Source organism: Seriola dumerili, unplaced genomic scaffold (assembly GCF_002260705.1).
Source record: "Seriola dumerili isolate Sdu_G_001 unplaced genomic scaffold, Sdu_1.0 BDQW01000016.1, whole genome shotgun sequence".
Classification (NCBI taxonomy): Eukaryota; Metazoa; Chordata; class Actinopteri; order Carangiformes; family Carangidae; genus Seriola; species Seriola dumerili.
In genome coordinates this window covers 1153258-1169556 of record NW_019174271.1, presented here as the reverse complement: position 1 = coordinate 1169556, position 16299 = coordinate 1153258, and the positions used below count along the sequence as shown (strand labels likewise).

The 16299-nt window shown below is 40.2% G+C and overlaps 1 protein-coding gene across 2 annotated transcripts in view; it reads left to right on the top strand.

The window, feature by feature from the left end:
• tsnare1 (t-SNARE domain containing 1) overlaps positions 1-16299 on the top strand; it is a 188632-nt gene that overhangs the window by 99358 nt on the left and 72975 nt on the right. For both annotated transcript variants that reach the window (XM_022750926.1, XM_022750919.1), the window contains exon 9: positions 13082-13154. In XM_022750926.1, the coding sequence (XP_022606647.1) occupies positions 13082-13154 (73 nt within the window). The remainder of the gene's footprint in view (positions 1-13081; positions 13155-16299) is intronic.

Sequence of the window (16299 nt, the reverse complement as noted above, 5' to 3'; positions counted from 1 at the left end):
CTTCAGTGTTCAGTGTGTATCTCTCCAGGTTTAATGAGCGAGGATTCTTTGTGACATTTCACAGATAATCAAATGAGTTTTTTAAACAGGTTGTTTAGCCCAAGAAGTAGGAGAAACATTCAAACCATAAAGGAATATTTAATCGGAATCTGAAGATTTGTTTTCTATAGTTTTTTTTTTTTGACTGGACTTGATAATAATTAATGTCCAAGGAGGTTCCTCAGCTTTAAATTAGCTGCTGTTCAGCTGGAGTAAAATGTCCTGTGTGCAGCCAGAGAGCCAGCAGAGTACAACCATACAGATCAGAGAACACATCTATGTTGAGTACACGTAATTCAAGATAATTACAAAGATGAACAGATCCTTCTAGTGTTTCTGAAGTTCTAAGTTATGAATTTATCTGGCTAGCATCATGTTAGGTCTGTACTAGTTAAATTCCAATACAACTAAGTTCAGTTATACTTCAACACTGTGGCTGTGGGTAGCCACGGGCTCCTCCAGAGACAGGTAATTGAATTTTTGGACACATTGTCCTTCAGTATCGTCATGTTATTCCACATGTTTTGACAAGAGGTAGAAGTCTGGTATCCAGCCTCTGCAGCACTTTCTGCACATTCCAGTCCCCCCCCCCTTCGACTGTCACCTCCCAGCTGCACTTTATATGCTTTGGCACAGGAGATCATTTCATCAAAAATGAATTCATAAAAAAAGCTCAGGGCATAACAGAGGACAGCTTTTCAAGGAGAATCTGAATACAACACCTGGCCCAGTAGACAGAGAGAGGGAAAAAAAGCTCACAGCAAAGCGTGTCTGTCCTACCAATGTATTCACAGGGCGATGTACCCACAGAGTTTACCCTTCAGCGAAGACAGGTATAGTGGGAAACACCACCAGATAAATCACTGTTACACAAACTATAAGACCTTTAAACCCTCAGCAGAAAATATCTCAGAGAAAGTTGTTTGTTAGCGACAGCATTTGTTATTAACGCTGGCAAATCTAAAGAGCATTGATTTCCCTCTCTGTACACACGAAAGCTAATGTCATGATGGCAGATCACATACTGTCGCCGGCTCCCTCCAGGTAAAGACAATATCAACCTTCTGTGAAAAATCCAAATACTCACATTCCACTCAGACCTGATAATCTACTAAAACATGCTTCAGGTTCCTACTAATGAGTGACTCTGTTCACAAGGTTAATTATTATAAGTATTTCTAAAGTACAGTGAAATTGCTTTAGGTGCAATCATGCAGACAGTATTAAAATATTTTGCTAACGAGCTCTGACGCTTTACTGAGATTTAATTGAAGTAGAGGCAAAAATATTGGTGTAAAATCCTGTTTAAATAAAAGGTAACTAAGTTTGTCACAGTTCTCAGAAGAGGGAGCCAAGAGCATGAAGAGGGAGGCAAATTACAAAAAAAAAAAAAAAACACACAGGCAAGGTCCAAAACATGATCAGGATCAGGATCAGACAGGCAGGGGAATACAGAGCGCTACAAAGACAGGGCCTCTGGCACAAAGACAACCCAGCAGAGAGCAGGTGGAAACTGACCAGCGAGTAAACTGAGGAGCTAACGAGGGAATGGGCGACAGGTGAGCAGGTGGGTGAGGAGGAGGAGCGGCGCAGGTGATTCTACTGGCGGGAAAGAATAGAAAAGAATATAATAGAAAGCCTTTATTGTCATTATATTTAAAATACAATGGAATTAGGTGTTAACAAAGAACAAATTGCACACAATCTATCAGATACAAAAACTAAAACTAGTACACGAACAGATGAAAGCACAGTAAATATAACGTTCAGATTTCACAGTCACAGTAGTTATTGCATTTTTCTCATTTTACACGTTGAGTGAGAGTGTGAATGGCCCTGGGAGAGAAACTGAGTTTTTAATGTCCTGCAGCGTCTACGGGTCAGCAGGCAGATGAGAGTGTCGGGGTCTGAAATGACTGTGTGCACAAACAGATGGACTGAATGAGCAAACTGCGACTCACAACCACGACAGACTTACAGTTTTTAATTCAGCAATATTATTACCTTAATTCTTGTGCATTGCTGAATAGATTGAGAGGACTGAGATTTAGTTAAATTTTAATTGAAATATGATATATGAAATAATGAAATTAGAGGAAGTGACTTTTATTCTTTTTCAATCTGGCATGACTGATTAACAAAAAACAGTCTACAGCAATGCTAACAGCTGTGAGATTCTCTACTTATGCAATGACACAATTCCAAATCGGCTTAGTGCTAAATTACCTAAACGCTAATGTTTGCATGACAAAATGCCAAAACAATGGCATAATGTTTACCATGTTCAACCATGTTAGCATGGTAACAGGTGATAATTAGCACTAAACAGCTGAGACTGAGACAGCAGTAACACTAGCTGTGCAGGTATTTGGTCATAATCCAAACTATTGGACAAATTTTGACCGACGGACCAGCGTTGCCATCCAAATAACCACGCTGCTAGCGTGGATGAAAAGTATTAGAACTTTTGAAAAAAACATTTTGCGGTCCCTCTGTTAGTGTTTCCACACATTTGCATTAGCATCGTGAAACCGCAGTTTGATTGACATCTGTCAGCCCCAGTCCTGTTTCCCTATAGCAGAAACAGTAAAAAGCTCATTTCCTGCTGTCGTATATCGACTTATATAACTTGATGGCACGTAGTTGTAGTTTCCTCGGAGGCTGAATGTTGTAGTTGCAGGTTGCTTTAGACAGAGGCATCTGCTGAATAAATACAGTGCATTGTAATTGGACACGGCTCAACAGCTCCTGTATGAAAGTCTTATGCTCAAGTTTGGTTCTGTAGGAAACCTCAAGCTCAGTCCAACATGGAAAGAGTTCATCCTCAGTGGACCTTGAATATGCAAATTTCAGGGTTATCAGCTATAATTTGTTCTTTGTTCCAGCTGATGTTATACTGTGTGGACATGAAGTGCTGGTGGTTACAGACTAAAGCTCAGAGGGTCACTGAAATTGTGGTTAGGAATCCTCCTCTGTTACCATGAATATAATAATACCACAACAAAATGGCTAGAGTTTTCAAGACTCTTAAGATACCAGAGACCACAGTTTGTCTTGTTTGTTTCCAACTAGCGTTTCCACAGTTGTTTGTCCCTTTAAATGTTGCTGCCACAAGGAATAGTGGGATGGATCCCGTCATAGAGGAAGGTCCAGTGTTTCCTGTGCTAAAGGAGATAAAAAAAAGGAAGCAATGAAGCTTTCTTCCTCATCATTTAGAGAACTGGACTGGCTCTTATCATGGCTGCTACTTAGAAACCCTCGGGTCATTTCACTGCAGCGTCTACACACGAGGAGGGCAAGGGTAATATGGAACAGGTGAAACTAATCGGGGCAAGGAGGGCAATCACACGGACACAAGGACAGGAAGTAAAACAATCATACCGTATCTTGGTCTGCATCAAGGTGAACACATGGACGGATTCACAGAAACCTCATTCCCAGCATTATGGTGCACAAAGATATTCACTAATAGTAACAGGAATGAATGTCATTTGTTGCCTCCACCATGTTATTTTGGAACGAGAGGAGAGGAAGCAGGTTGAGCCTCAGCAGACTGTAACCTCTGTCTCCAGTATTTTCAGCTGGGTGTCCTCGCCGGCCTTCAGGCCCTGCTGCTGGCATCGTGTTATCATATTCAGGGGTGTTAGGTCCTTCGGCTACTGCCAGAGAGGAAACAAGATTCTGCATTTACAAACCATTTATTCAGTGAGGGCAAAAAAGAGATGCCTATCCTGCAGTCGGTGTGGGAAAAATGTCATCGTTTTTTTACTTCCCCCTCCTCCCTTTTCTCACCAGTAAGCGTGCAAGTAAATCTGCTTAAGGTTTTTTTTTTTTTTTTTTTTTTTTTTTTTTTTCTGCTGTGGCAGTGACACTGTGTCCTGTCGCCCGATGCCTTTGGGCTCGGGTGGGAGATGTGGGGAGAATTTCATATCAGCATTAAGCACACTTATCAAAGAGAGTGAGAGCGGGGAAGAGGGAGGAGGGATGACGGAGCATCAGAGAAACAGCAGATAAACTTATTTGTCCTTTGTCCAAGCCACTTTGATCATCCATAACTTCACAGAACCATGTGTCTGTAATCTGCACCGAGATTACAAGTTATTATTGGAGTCATTTATTTATGTAGACGTCAGCATCAACTCCCCCTGATTGCACCTGATTGGACGAACATGCCACTCACTGAACTGTCATTGGTCCAGAAAAAGTGGTCTTAAATTCCTTTGACTGGATCCAGGAAATCAGATTTGATGAGTAAATAGTGCATTTACAGAATAAATTTTAATCTCCATTTAATTTATTAGAAAATATTCAAAATGCACCTGTAGAGAGGGGCAGACTAGTTTAAACTCTATAAGTTAAAACACGGCGCACAGCACTGCGCTTGCTGAAAAGTCATGTGACTTCAAAATCCCCAAAATATACTAAATGTACAAAACAATATCTCAGTTTTTCAATTCAAAGCAGTAAATTCTTTATATTAATATATTTTTAAAAGACAGTTTGCTCTTATTTCCTCCAACTCTTAATACTCATAGATAACACTAACTAACTAAAAGTTGATCTCCAGTTTACTCTAACACACCCATCAATTAACTTTATTTTGTACTAAAATGACTGCTGTTTGAGACGTCCTGACATAATTAATGTTGAAAAGATAGAAAATAGAATTGAAATAATTGATTTGTTTTTTGTAAATATCAGCTACAGATAGCAATGGCAGCGATACAAGTAATGGTAATTTAAGAGCAAATTAATGAATGATGAAAATGTAATAATAATGATTAAAAAGGTCAGGTAATCGGGGTTGAGCCTCAGATCAGCATTTAGAAAACAGAGGATGTAAAAAATGATGTTAATGACCTTAACATCCTTAATATCCTGAAATGAATGTTGTTGCCTTGTTTTGTAACACTGCTTGAATGATGATGACTGAAAAGCATCCACTCAGCACATCTCTTTAGCCTTTGTCACACTTTTTAATGCAAGGTGTTGTCATTAGGCTTGGGCCGATGTTTGATAATATCAAATATCACAATATTTTCCACCATATGCAATATTTTTCATGATGTCTTTTTTTTCAGTTTAACAGTTTAGCAGTTTGCCCTGCTGACAAACATAAAATACAATAATGTGATTATGTATTATTAAAAAAAATACCTGAAACATAAAAAATAACAATATAATTACATTATATTGCCCCTGCCCCACGCCCACCGTGACATATATCATATAGTCGGGCTGGAGTGAATTGAGATTTTACATTTTGGATATCGGCCAAGCTTAAATCTTACCATGCTTGTTGAATTGGTAGGTTTTAAGCTCTTTAGAGTCAAAGCCGGTGCGTCGGTGGTAGTATTGTAGTTCGGTGAACTTAATGAATTAACAAAAGTTCAGATTCATTCAGATAGAAGAGGTCTGTCATATGCAAATGTCTGCTGAACATTAGCAGACACAGCAGAGGCTAGAGGTCTGCCCATGTCTCAGTATGCAGAGTGCTCAGCCTGCAGCTGCTGTATCGAAGGTGTCCTCCCATTTGTTTTGATGTTCCTTTTTCAATTAAATAGCAGAGCCAGTAGGTCTCTGTCTTCTCACTGATGCACAGGGAACTGTAGAGAAGCGCTCAGGGGGCTGCTGAGTCGAGGCAACTTTTATATGCAGTGTGCTGGAGGGGTTTCATAAAACAGATCTCAGGCCTACATGTTTGTGGGGGTGGAGGTGATGAAGAGGTCTCTGTCAGGATGGAGAGCTCACTGCTTTTGTGAAGGAGAGGGTGAGTCTCTTGTCCCTATGTTGAGAGGATATCTTGTCAGTAGAGCGTACTGTACAGTATAGAGATATACGTATCTACATCTAAATAAGTGTATCTGGAACACCCGTCTGAACCGATAAGTCTTTGTTCATCCTGAGTTCATGTAAGGATGCGAACTAATCTATATTCAGGATTGATTGGGAGCACGGTTGCACGGAGCTGTTCGGCACACTGTAAAGAAACCCTGCAGCGGGAGATGCAGACTGGACTTGAAATGACAAGCGTTGACAGCGAATGATGACTAAAGTGCCTGTGGAGAGAGGATACGTCACGGCCAAATCACAACTGTCAGTACAGAGTTGGTTAATGTGCGACCTAAACCAGATGACACCTGAGCTACACAACAACCTAGTCTCTAGATTCACAGCGCAGCACGTGTTCCACTGTTTTCATGACTTTATTATGGGGCTGATATAACAACAGCAGGGTAATACTGTCGCAGTTACAGAGGTAATAGAAAGATAATGTCTTGTCAATAACACTAGAGGGTATATTTACAGTTATTACAGTTATTTCCTGTATTTGAAAAACAGTAGCAAATATGTGGACAGAAAAGAGAAGTAATAATGTGGTAATAGGCTGATAACAAAGAGTAATATCATTTATATGTTCATTACTCATGGAGTAAAACCAGAAAATTCAACATCACCAGTTTCTATTTTTTATTTATAGTTTTAATGTTTTAATCTTATTTTAAACTAAATACAAAAGTTAGAAACACAGACGGGATTGAACAAAAAAAACTGATATATATTTTAAAAAAGAAAAGAAAAGAAAGAAAGAAAGAAAATGAAACTTCCTCACAAAAGGCCAGCAGCAGTGAGTCAAAGTTCCATTATTTGCACTAAATCTGAAATATTTTCCTGCTAAGTCTTTTCAGGAAGCAGTAAAGTTGGAGAATGAAATTACAGCTGATTCATTTTAGTCCAGAATCAACAGTGGGTATAACAGTTACATGGTGTTATTCATGCTGCAGCTGTGCATCAGTGAACTTTAAAATCAGCGCGTGAAGTTCGGTCCTACGTTAGGATCCTACATTTCCCATGATGCAAGCAATACCATCATCTTCCAACTGTTTTCACAGGATGAGTCGTGCTGTGTATGTAATGTAAGAACATAACTCAACAACATATAGATCATAGTTCTAGTTGGTTTTTATTTTAATATTTTGTAAAGTCACAGATTAGAACTTTAAAATCCTGTCTCAGCTTTTATAGTTGAATCCATTTCTTAATGATCCACCACTTCATATATCCACTCTCAGTGCACTAGATAAAATCACAACACATGAAATATTGTGGTGACATCAGTGCTGTAATTCAGTCGGTTTCAGTCCGAACACAGTTACGGGCCGACAGTGAGGAAACCTGTTGTACATGAGATAACTGGTTCCGTGTGAATGAGTGTGGTCACATGAGCAGAGCTGCTGTAGTCTGATCACAGTCGGGTCACGTTGACGTCCACAGGAGTCGTCATTCTGCTTTGAGGATGCAGTGAGACACTTCCCTCTCGCTGAGGTCTCGCTCCGATTGCTCTACACTCATTTGGCCAAAAGAAGCAAACTAAGTGGGAGAGAACACTTCAGAGTTCCAGGGAACTTCTCCGAGTAAACAAGGTGTGAAAACGCCTTAAATCTCCCAGACACCTCTTCAGGGGGCTTGCTGTCTATCAGCGCTTTCCCTCCTCGTGGCTGACTTGCATACTCAATCAGCTCTTATTACTGAGGCTGCTTCACCTTAAAGCAGCTGGAGAGAGGAGTCTGCTGCTCTGCTGTGCCACACTTCCCTCTGCAGGCACGAGAGGAAACCTCCACGCTTTGTTTCATCACCGGTCTGCAGTGTGAGACTGAGCGACGTATTAGCATGTGTTGCTGCCGGCCTCCGTAAACTGCAATCTTTGCATGAAACCCTCGCTTGTAGAATCGTGCCGTAACGGGGCGCTGTCTCTAATCCCTGCGGCTCGCTGTCACACACCGGAATGTAAATCATCTTCATTGTGCTGATATCTTGCAACGTATCAAACTGTGCCCTGCAAATTTTACTGTTAATAAAGAAAAGAAGACACAACCAGAGCAATCACACAGGGGACGCCCGCTGAATTTGAAGCTGGTTTCTGTGTAGATGAATGGAACAGTCTCTGGGTTATACAAGCATGAAAGTAACAGGAAAGAGGAGGGAGTTTTTACCTGTGCTGCTCGTCCTCTATCCGACGATCTGCAGGTTGGAGAAGCTATGAATCGAGCCGCGATCTCTCCCACAAGTGTTGCTATCAGCTGGTATCAGACAGATCCTTATGACTGGAGAAATGTGAGACATGCAGTGCTGGTGACTGAGGTGTCAGTCAGACGCTGCCAGCAGGCTTGTTGTTGTGACTTCTTTTTTTTTATTTATTTATTTATTTTTTTTATCTTGGCCCCCAGTTTAATTGTGTTTTTGCTGTCTCTGCAGTGGCCCAGTGTCAGATGAAACAGATGTCTGAATCGCAGTCTGACATTTTAGTCTCATGGAAATATAAAGAGCCTTGGAGCCTTTCATTTGTTCAAGTGTGTTCTTTTCATCAGTCACACAATAACAACAGTGGCAGGATTGACGGGAGACGTCAGAGGTGAGAGTCAGCGCTGACGACAGGTTTGACTCGTTGGCTGCATCATGCCAATTGTGACATTGTTGATCTCTATACAGAAAGTGCATGTTTTGCATGTGAGCCTCACAGGGAGGTGAGAGTCAGCTGTAGAGCACTGGCCCAAAAAATAAAACATCGCCCTTTTACTTCATCTTGTCTATATTCTCTGACTCTGAGGATTAACATGGTGTGTTAAAGGAAAAATTTAAAAGAGGAATTTCCTCAGAAAATTGTACATGTACTCAGTTATATTGCACAGATAATATTACAGGTTTATTATTGCACATAGACAGGATATGGGTTTGTACTTATATTGCTGATATATTACTGATATTTAAGCAACATCAGACGAGAGGGAGAGATGTACTGAATATCAGCACAGCTGTGATTCGGTCACAGGTACGAGGCCGAAGGCAGCTTTTACACAACAGTTCTACGAGCGCCAGATCAGTTAAATAAGCAACAACAGATTATGACTTGTTTGTTAATTTCATCATTTATTTGGTTTCATCAACACAAATAGTTCGGCAGCTGGACTCGTACTGGGCTGTTGCTAAGCAACACATAAACCTTTTCCTGACCTGCACAGTGCACACTAGCTAGCTACTTTGTCTACTCGTTACCTCAGGTGTGCGCTGAAGTATCCAGGCTTCTTCCTTCACCCTCTGACGACCAGACATCATTTAATTCAAATGTTATTTCTGGAAATATTTTCATCTTTGTTTGTTACAATCTAAGAGAGATAACGACCATTAATGTGACGCTGATTAGCGGTTAATAGAACACCTGTAAAGCGTAGTTAAAAGTCCCAGTGCTGTTGTACTCTATATCAGCACTCATGGAATGACTCGTCCAATCAGATTTCTTGGTTGGACCTAACTGTTGCATAATCAGCAGTTTAATCTCTAATGGCACTTGGATAAAAACTTGTCAGGAACCTGGAAGTGGGAGTTTTTAAGGACCTGTGTCTCCTGTGTGAACAACCCTCTGATACCACCCAGAGAGATTACAGTGATACATTTCCTATGGTGGACCTTCGTTACAATAATAATGTGATTGATGTCGTACCATGAAAGTTTTGTCCTGACTGCAGCGGCCATGGGTTCGAGTCTGGACTAATGTAATGTTCATAACCACCTAATACCTCATATGATCTTTTTAAGCACCAGGAAAATCATAAACATTAAAAAAAGAATAAACAAAGACAAAAGTTTCAGTAATTTTCAGAGCTAAGTGTAAATGTAAGAAACAGCTTCGACAGAGTGAAATGTGATTCCTCACACCATTTCTGCTTTGAGATGCATTTCAGCCAAATGTTTGTTGTGTTATGCCAAAGGTGTTGAAACATTCCTGTTAGAGGCATACAGAGTAACTGTGTCTGCGAACACGGTGGAAATATCCACTCACTGTCTGATTATCTTCATTCGTCCACGATCTGTCTCCTCTGTCCTCGTGGTGACAGCAGCTGAAGTTACACTGCAGTCACACTGAAGCTAGCTGCTGCTCTGTCTCATTAAAGCAACACGGAAATACTTACAGGAAAGAATTCCATCAGATTTGTGATCTGATGGACAGAGTGTGATCGGAGCCTTAGTAAGTAATTATCCAACAAAGGTACATGTAGCGTTGACAGTGACAGTCACATGACTTGATGTTTACACCTCTTGGTCAGTTTGTAGTAAGCCTATACTACAGACCTATACTGGGTATACAACTTCAATAATGAATAATAGTTTGACACTATCAAGGATCAAAAATCCCTCGTCATTCGATACCTCATGTAGAAACCTAAGGAGTAAATGAGTAAATCTCATCAATGTCAAAGAGCCAATCAGTATGCAGCATGCTTAGACCAAGATCTAATAATGCTGGTGATTGGCTGTTTATTCACACAAACACGTTTGAGGGTGTTTTATCCCTAATTATTGTTTTTACATATTTTATTTCCTCTCTTAACTTCCTGTCTGACTTTTTTGCATAATTATGAGATGTTTTGTTTTTTCTAATTCATGCTGCTCTACTCTTTTTATTCTGCTCAGGTACTTTGGATTTTTCTTTTATCTGGTTTAACTTTTTTTTTTGTAAAGCACTTTGTTACTTTGTTTAAAAAAGTGCTGTATAAATAAAGTTATTCTTAATATTAGCATTATTATTATTATTATTACTATTATTATTGTTGTTGTTATTATTATTAAAGAGACAGAGCTTAAAAATAAAACTAAAGTAAATCTAAAAGTTTTACTCCCATGTGCAGCCTATTGTATGTATATAAGTATAATATCAAAAGGTTTTGAAGGACACCCAGGACTAATGCTACATTTCTACACAGTATGAACTACATATGTGTAGTACAGTATAGTTTACTGTTATAGCTGTTAGTTAGTATACAAACAAATCAACATACCTTACTGCTTTATACTAACAGAAGATGATACAACACCTGTTACCTGAAGTGTAAACTTCACTGATAGAAAGCAAAATGTCTTCATTCAGATTCTTTACTTTCTCTGGTGATTGCTTGTAGGAGAGTAGTATCCGTCAGAATCACACTCACAAATCCAGCATGCTTACCGTCTGGTTGTCAGCATGAACACACCACAGACTAGAAACCTGTGTAGCATTAGTATGTAGTGTGGATTTGTGACATGTGAGGACTGTATCATGTTTTACTTGAGTCCAGACTAAGTGAACCAGGCTGAAGGTGTTGAGAAACCACATAGACCTGATCGGGTGAAGTAGAAACTATCTGCAGGTAGCGATGATATACTTGCCCTGGCTGATAAGAGCCTCCTGTAGTAAACCTGTTGAAAAACCTGGAGAAAAATCTCCAGTTCTGGTGTTGAGCCCGGTGCCAGGATCCAGTGCCTGCTAGATTGGCCATGAGCAGAATTTAAAGCCCATGAAATATGGAAAAGGGCACAGTGTTGGACCAAAGCCTGGCCACCCACTCAGCCCTCAGGCAGGGGTCCCAGCCCATCACATCCCTGCCTTCTCCTTGTGTGTGCCTCTCTCTCGTTGCCTATTCACATTCACTTCCACACATTATTTGCTAAATTGGTTACACACTGTTCTGTCATTATGATGAAATGAGCCCTGATTGCCCAATGCTTTGCCAGGTAAAATAAATTTGTTATTCTGCTACAGCATGATAGACAGGGTTGCCCAAAGATAAATGCAAAAAAAAAAAAAAAAAAAAAAAAAGTCAGGCATAACGAGGTTTGCCAGGGGCCATTTTGGCTCCATTCAAATGGTTTTTGCCAAGTGGCAGGATGGCTGCCAGTTTCCACAGCAATCTCCGCCACCTGTGATGGATGGCCCAGTGGGTTAGGCTACACAAACGCAGCTGTGATTGCACAGAGCCATAATGGAAGAAAGGGGGGACCTGTGAGCAGGAGATAGACAGAGATTTTAGAAGCTTTCATATTGCTTTGAGTTGAAACATTGAGAGCAGATTCAAAGCTGTGGAGAATTAACTGTGGTCAGCCATAGCTGCACTAGCTTGCTCTGCACCCTGACACAGAAATAACTGAACTAAAATGTTGACCAGATTTTTATTTGTTTTTTTTTTTGTTTTTTTTTTACTTCTAGTGAACAGACAGCATTTAGGATTAAACACAAATCCACTGAATTTGTCATTTAAAGAGACAGGAAATTACATTTCTTTTCTTTGTACCAATTCATATATAGTTACACATGTGATACATACGTGTGGACTGTCTCTATATGGAGATCACTGTGGACAAAAATAAGATTTTTTTTTACAATTAGGACTTGAAATGATGAAGGTATTTAATCCGTATTTTATTTTCTTCTTTATCTAATCTTTACCTAAGATTTCATTAAATTTTTTCTCTTAAAAAAATTGAACCAAGACCCTGACAAAGACCTTTAGTAGGTAACAATAACAACAAATAGGAAACACAATTCAAATCAATGATAAATTGATGAGTCGATTAAACGAAACAAAGAAAAGTTCATCTTTTCTTGTTTGATAGTAAAACTGGATCGGAAATGAAACCATAGGGTTTGGACTGATGGGATATCACCATGTGTTCTTTCTGCTTACTATTTTTTAACATTTAATAGACCAAATAGTAATAAAGAATAAATGAATTGATCAAGAAAACAATCATCAGAATTACTGATAATGAAGACATTGATTAGTTTTCTGGCCTCAGACTTACAGGTGCTGATTCTCATCTTTGTTTCACACACATCAAAATGAATCAATCCTGTGTTCACCAAACCAGAGCGACACTCACAACCCATGTATATATATATTGTGAAAACTGCACTGTCTGTTTTTAATCACCCACATAGCCAATATAGTGGCTGTACTAATGTTATTTGTAAACTAGCTAGCAATGTACAGACTGGGCAAATCTTTCAGTTTACTCACACCAATTTACACCCTGTGTCTGAAGCTAATTAGCCTGATAACCTGTTAGCGTGACATTAAAGGTGACACCCGGAGAAGATCAGTGTTTCATTTTTGAATATGTGACAAAACACACAACGTAATGTGTTCCCAGCTCATCTCCATGAATAGACCTCAGACACTGTGTTGAATGGTGTCGTAACATTCATGTTCACTGTGTGTTTCCTCCACAGAGAGACATGCTGGACGTCAGTCAGATCATGAAGGATCTGGCCAGTATGGTCCATGAACAAGGAGACGCCATAGGTAAGATGTGTATCCATGGTTCGAGTGTGTGTGTGTGTGTGAGTGTGTTGAATATTGTTTACATTGTTATCCCTGACTCAGTTAGCATGGATAACCTTTGTGGTAATTTTTTAATTCGATGCGCTTGATTAATAACACGAGCTCTAAAATTTCTGCTGGGCAAAACAAACTTTTTAACCTCCACCTCGCTGCTGCCACAGATTCTGTGATGACAAGCAAAATGCTGTGGGTTCACACAGACAGTGGCCAGTTAGAGAAAATCCATTTAGACGCCCTGATATCTGTAAATGGCTCTCTGCACCCTGCAGTGATTCAGACTTGGCAAAAAGAATGAAACTTAGTGCAAAGATATAGGGCAGATATAAAGGCTTTGCTGCTGGGTCACAAATCTGCCATCAGCGGCGTCTGGCTCCATCAGCAGCGTTCACTGGAGAATTGGTTTTTACTTAATAATGTCAAACAACGACACAGACAAATAGACAAACCTGAAAAAATAATGTTGTGATGGGTTTGTAGATCAATTCTGGGAAGAAGTGAAAGGTGTGATAAGGCAGATGACTTTCCAAATTTTAATCTTTATGCTGTTTCTGCAAAACACCTGAAGCAGAAGCCGGAGGACAGTCAGTTCATCTGCAGTTTGTTTTGTGGCCAAATAAATAACTGGGAACCTAATTTAACCCTTAAATCTTTAGTGTCCCCAGTGACTCCTTTGAAAGATAAGGTTGGTTTTTTTCTCTGTTGTTGTTGTCAAATCCCACAAAAAACAAAACCAAAAATTTAGCCTTTCGGTTAGTCTGCATGTCCTTTTCTGATCCAGCCCTACGTCAACTGGTTCCCACTGGAGACGTAAATCTTTTTTTTTTTTTTTAAAGCTCCATATTTTCTTCTTCTTCTCCAAAAACCATCTCAGTGGAGTTTTACATCTCCTCTCTCAGGCTTCTCTCTGGAGCTTCTCTCTGTTTCTGAGTGATGCCACAGGTAATGGGTTGTAGCTTACTACTGTCGCTTGATAAAACTCTGCCCTAGTGGCGATGGCGCTGAAATGAGCTGGACAGACAAATTTGGACTAAAATGCTGGATTTCCAGCTTGGATTTGGTATGGAGCTGTAAACTGGAGCTGGCGGCATCGGGGTCCCTGCCCACAGTGTTGCCCAAAGCCCAAAGCTGCCCCTGCCTCCTGCTCACGATGTTCGGATGCTTAGACCATCAGGGACATCAGGGAGGTAGGTGAGAGGGCACCTGGGACAGCTAGAGTCGGATACGTTCATACATATAATATATATTATATATTATAAGTGGATTACCAGAAGGAGAAGGAGCAATCCACCCTTCCATCACCACCAGAAAGTGCAGAGTTTTGAATGCGATAAATTGGGACTGCAAATGAGAGAATGCGAGTGCGTGGAAGGGACCAACGGTGGTCTTACGCCAGCGTATATACTTTCCCTGGGCAGCAGCTACAGAGACGAAGACGTCAAGCAGCTCATTCTTTTCTCAGAGGTCCAACTCTAAGCTGAACAGATCATTGGAGAGGCTGAACAAAACTCAGTTAAGAATCCTTAAGAGATCCAATAAGAATATAGCAGATTTGAGGTAAACACTCAGAGAAACCAAATCCTGCAAAGTTGGGTGGTGGGTCCAGGTGGGCGGGGTTTGGTGACTGCTTTATTGTGACATCACAAAGTTCCAGAAGTTCCTGACGGCTGGTTTTAAGGCTCAGTTTATGAATACAGGCTGTGTGTATTTCTCTGTGGACTGAGCTTTAACTAAATCCATAAATTCCAAAAACCTTTGGATGCTCTAATTCTTAATAAAAGTTACTCAAACAATAACATGTCACTCTGTGTACTGTGGAACATTTATATGTGTTTTTTCATGTTTTATATTTATATCAGACTTTGTTAGACACATAATACTTGGTAGTTGTTGCTTTTGGTCTTTTCATAGGATTGGATGACTATAAAAATAAGACATACTCTTAAATTTAAAAATAGACACCCATCATTTAGCTGTAGCTTCAAACATGTAGAGTATGACTGCACCTTCAAAGAAGTCTTTCAGCATCACTTTGTTTACATTATATATACATTCCCTGTGAGTGTATACTTTAAAGTTTTTTTTTTTGTGGCTTTTTTGTGGCTTTAATGGACAGGACAGTAGAGAGACAGGAGATGGGGAGGCAGAGAGAGGGGGAATGACACGCAGGAAAGGGCCGTCCGAAGCAGGAGTCGAACCGGGGGCCAGCTGCAGCGAGGACTGTAGCCTCTATATATGGGGCACCTGCGTGGCCCACTGCACTACGCGACGCCCCATACTTTAAAGTTTTGCTACTTAATGACCTTTAAAACTGTTCTGCAGATCAGAGCAATGCTGACATTCAACATGTCTTTGTAATAACACGGCGGTAGGACACTGGAGTTGAAGAGGTTAGCAAAGCTCTTGTGTTAACATCCAATAACTAGCGAATGATATGCTAATTCTCTACCTTTGACAAGATGTTTTTTACATCAAGTCCTCCACCTTGTTGAACACACAAGCCTCATTTACATTATTATGCTACTACTAAGGTGTTTTTAAAGTTAATGTCGCCCTTGTCCATAAAAATTATGAATCAAAAACATTTCTGAGCAGGATTCCTCATAGAACTGTGTGTTCACCATCGTAGGCTGTAACTGGAAAGGTTAGAGCCCACAATATAAGAACAATAGCAAAGAGCTAAATGCTTTATGTACATCTGGCTTTATGGCGCTAAACTGTTAAGTGTAAAAACTGTGTGTAGAAACGTGTGTGTATTTGATTGTGGTGGTTTTCTGGAGGGAAAGAGGAGCAATAACTTGTTCTAATTGGTGCCTTTTTGTTGTAGAGTGTCCTTTTGTCTGCTGCCTTCAATCAGGCTAATGTAGATGCCCTTTAAATACCCTTTAGAGTCAGGCTGACTCAGACCGTTCTCAAACTTTCAAGTGTGCTCTGCCTCCAGCCACACCCAAATCAATGATGTCACACCAGGGCAGGTGCTTTCCATCAGCTGCCGAAGATAAAACATCCACTGAGACCCAAGACCTCACTGAGAACTGCATCACGCTTGAATCTCTTACCCACAGAGAGCTGAACACAACATCACCTAGCTTCAGGATTTAGGGTGAAC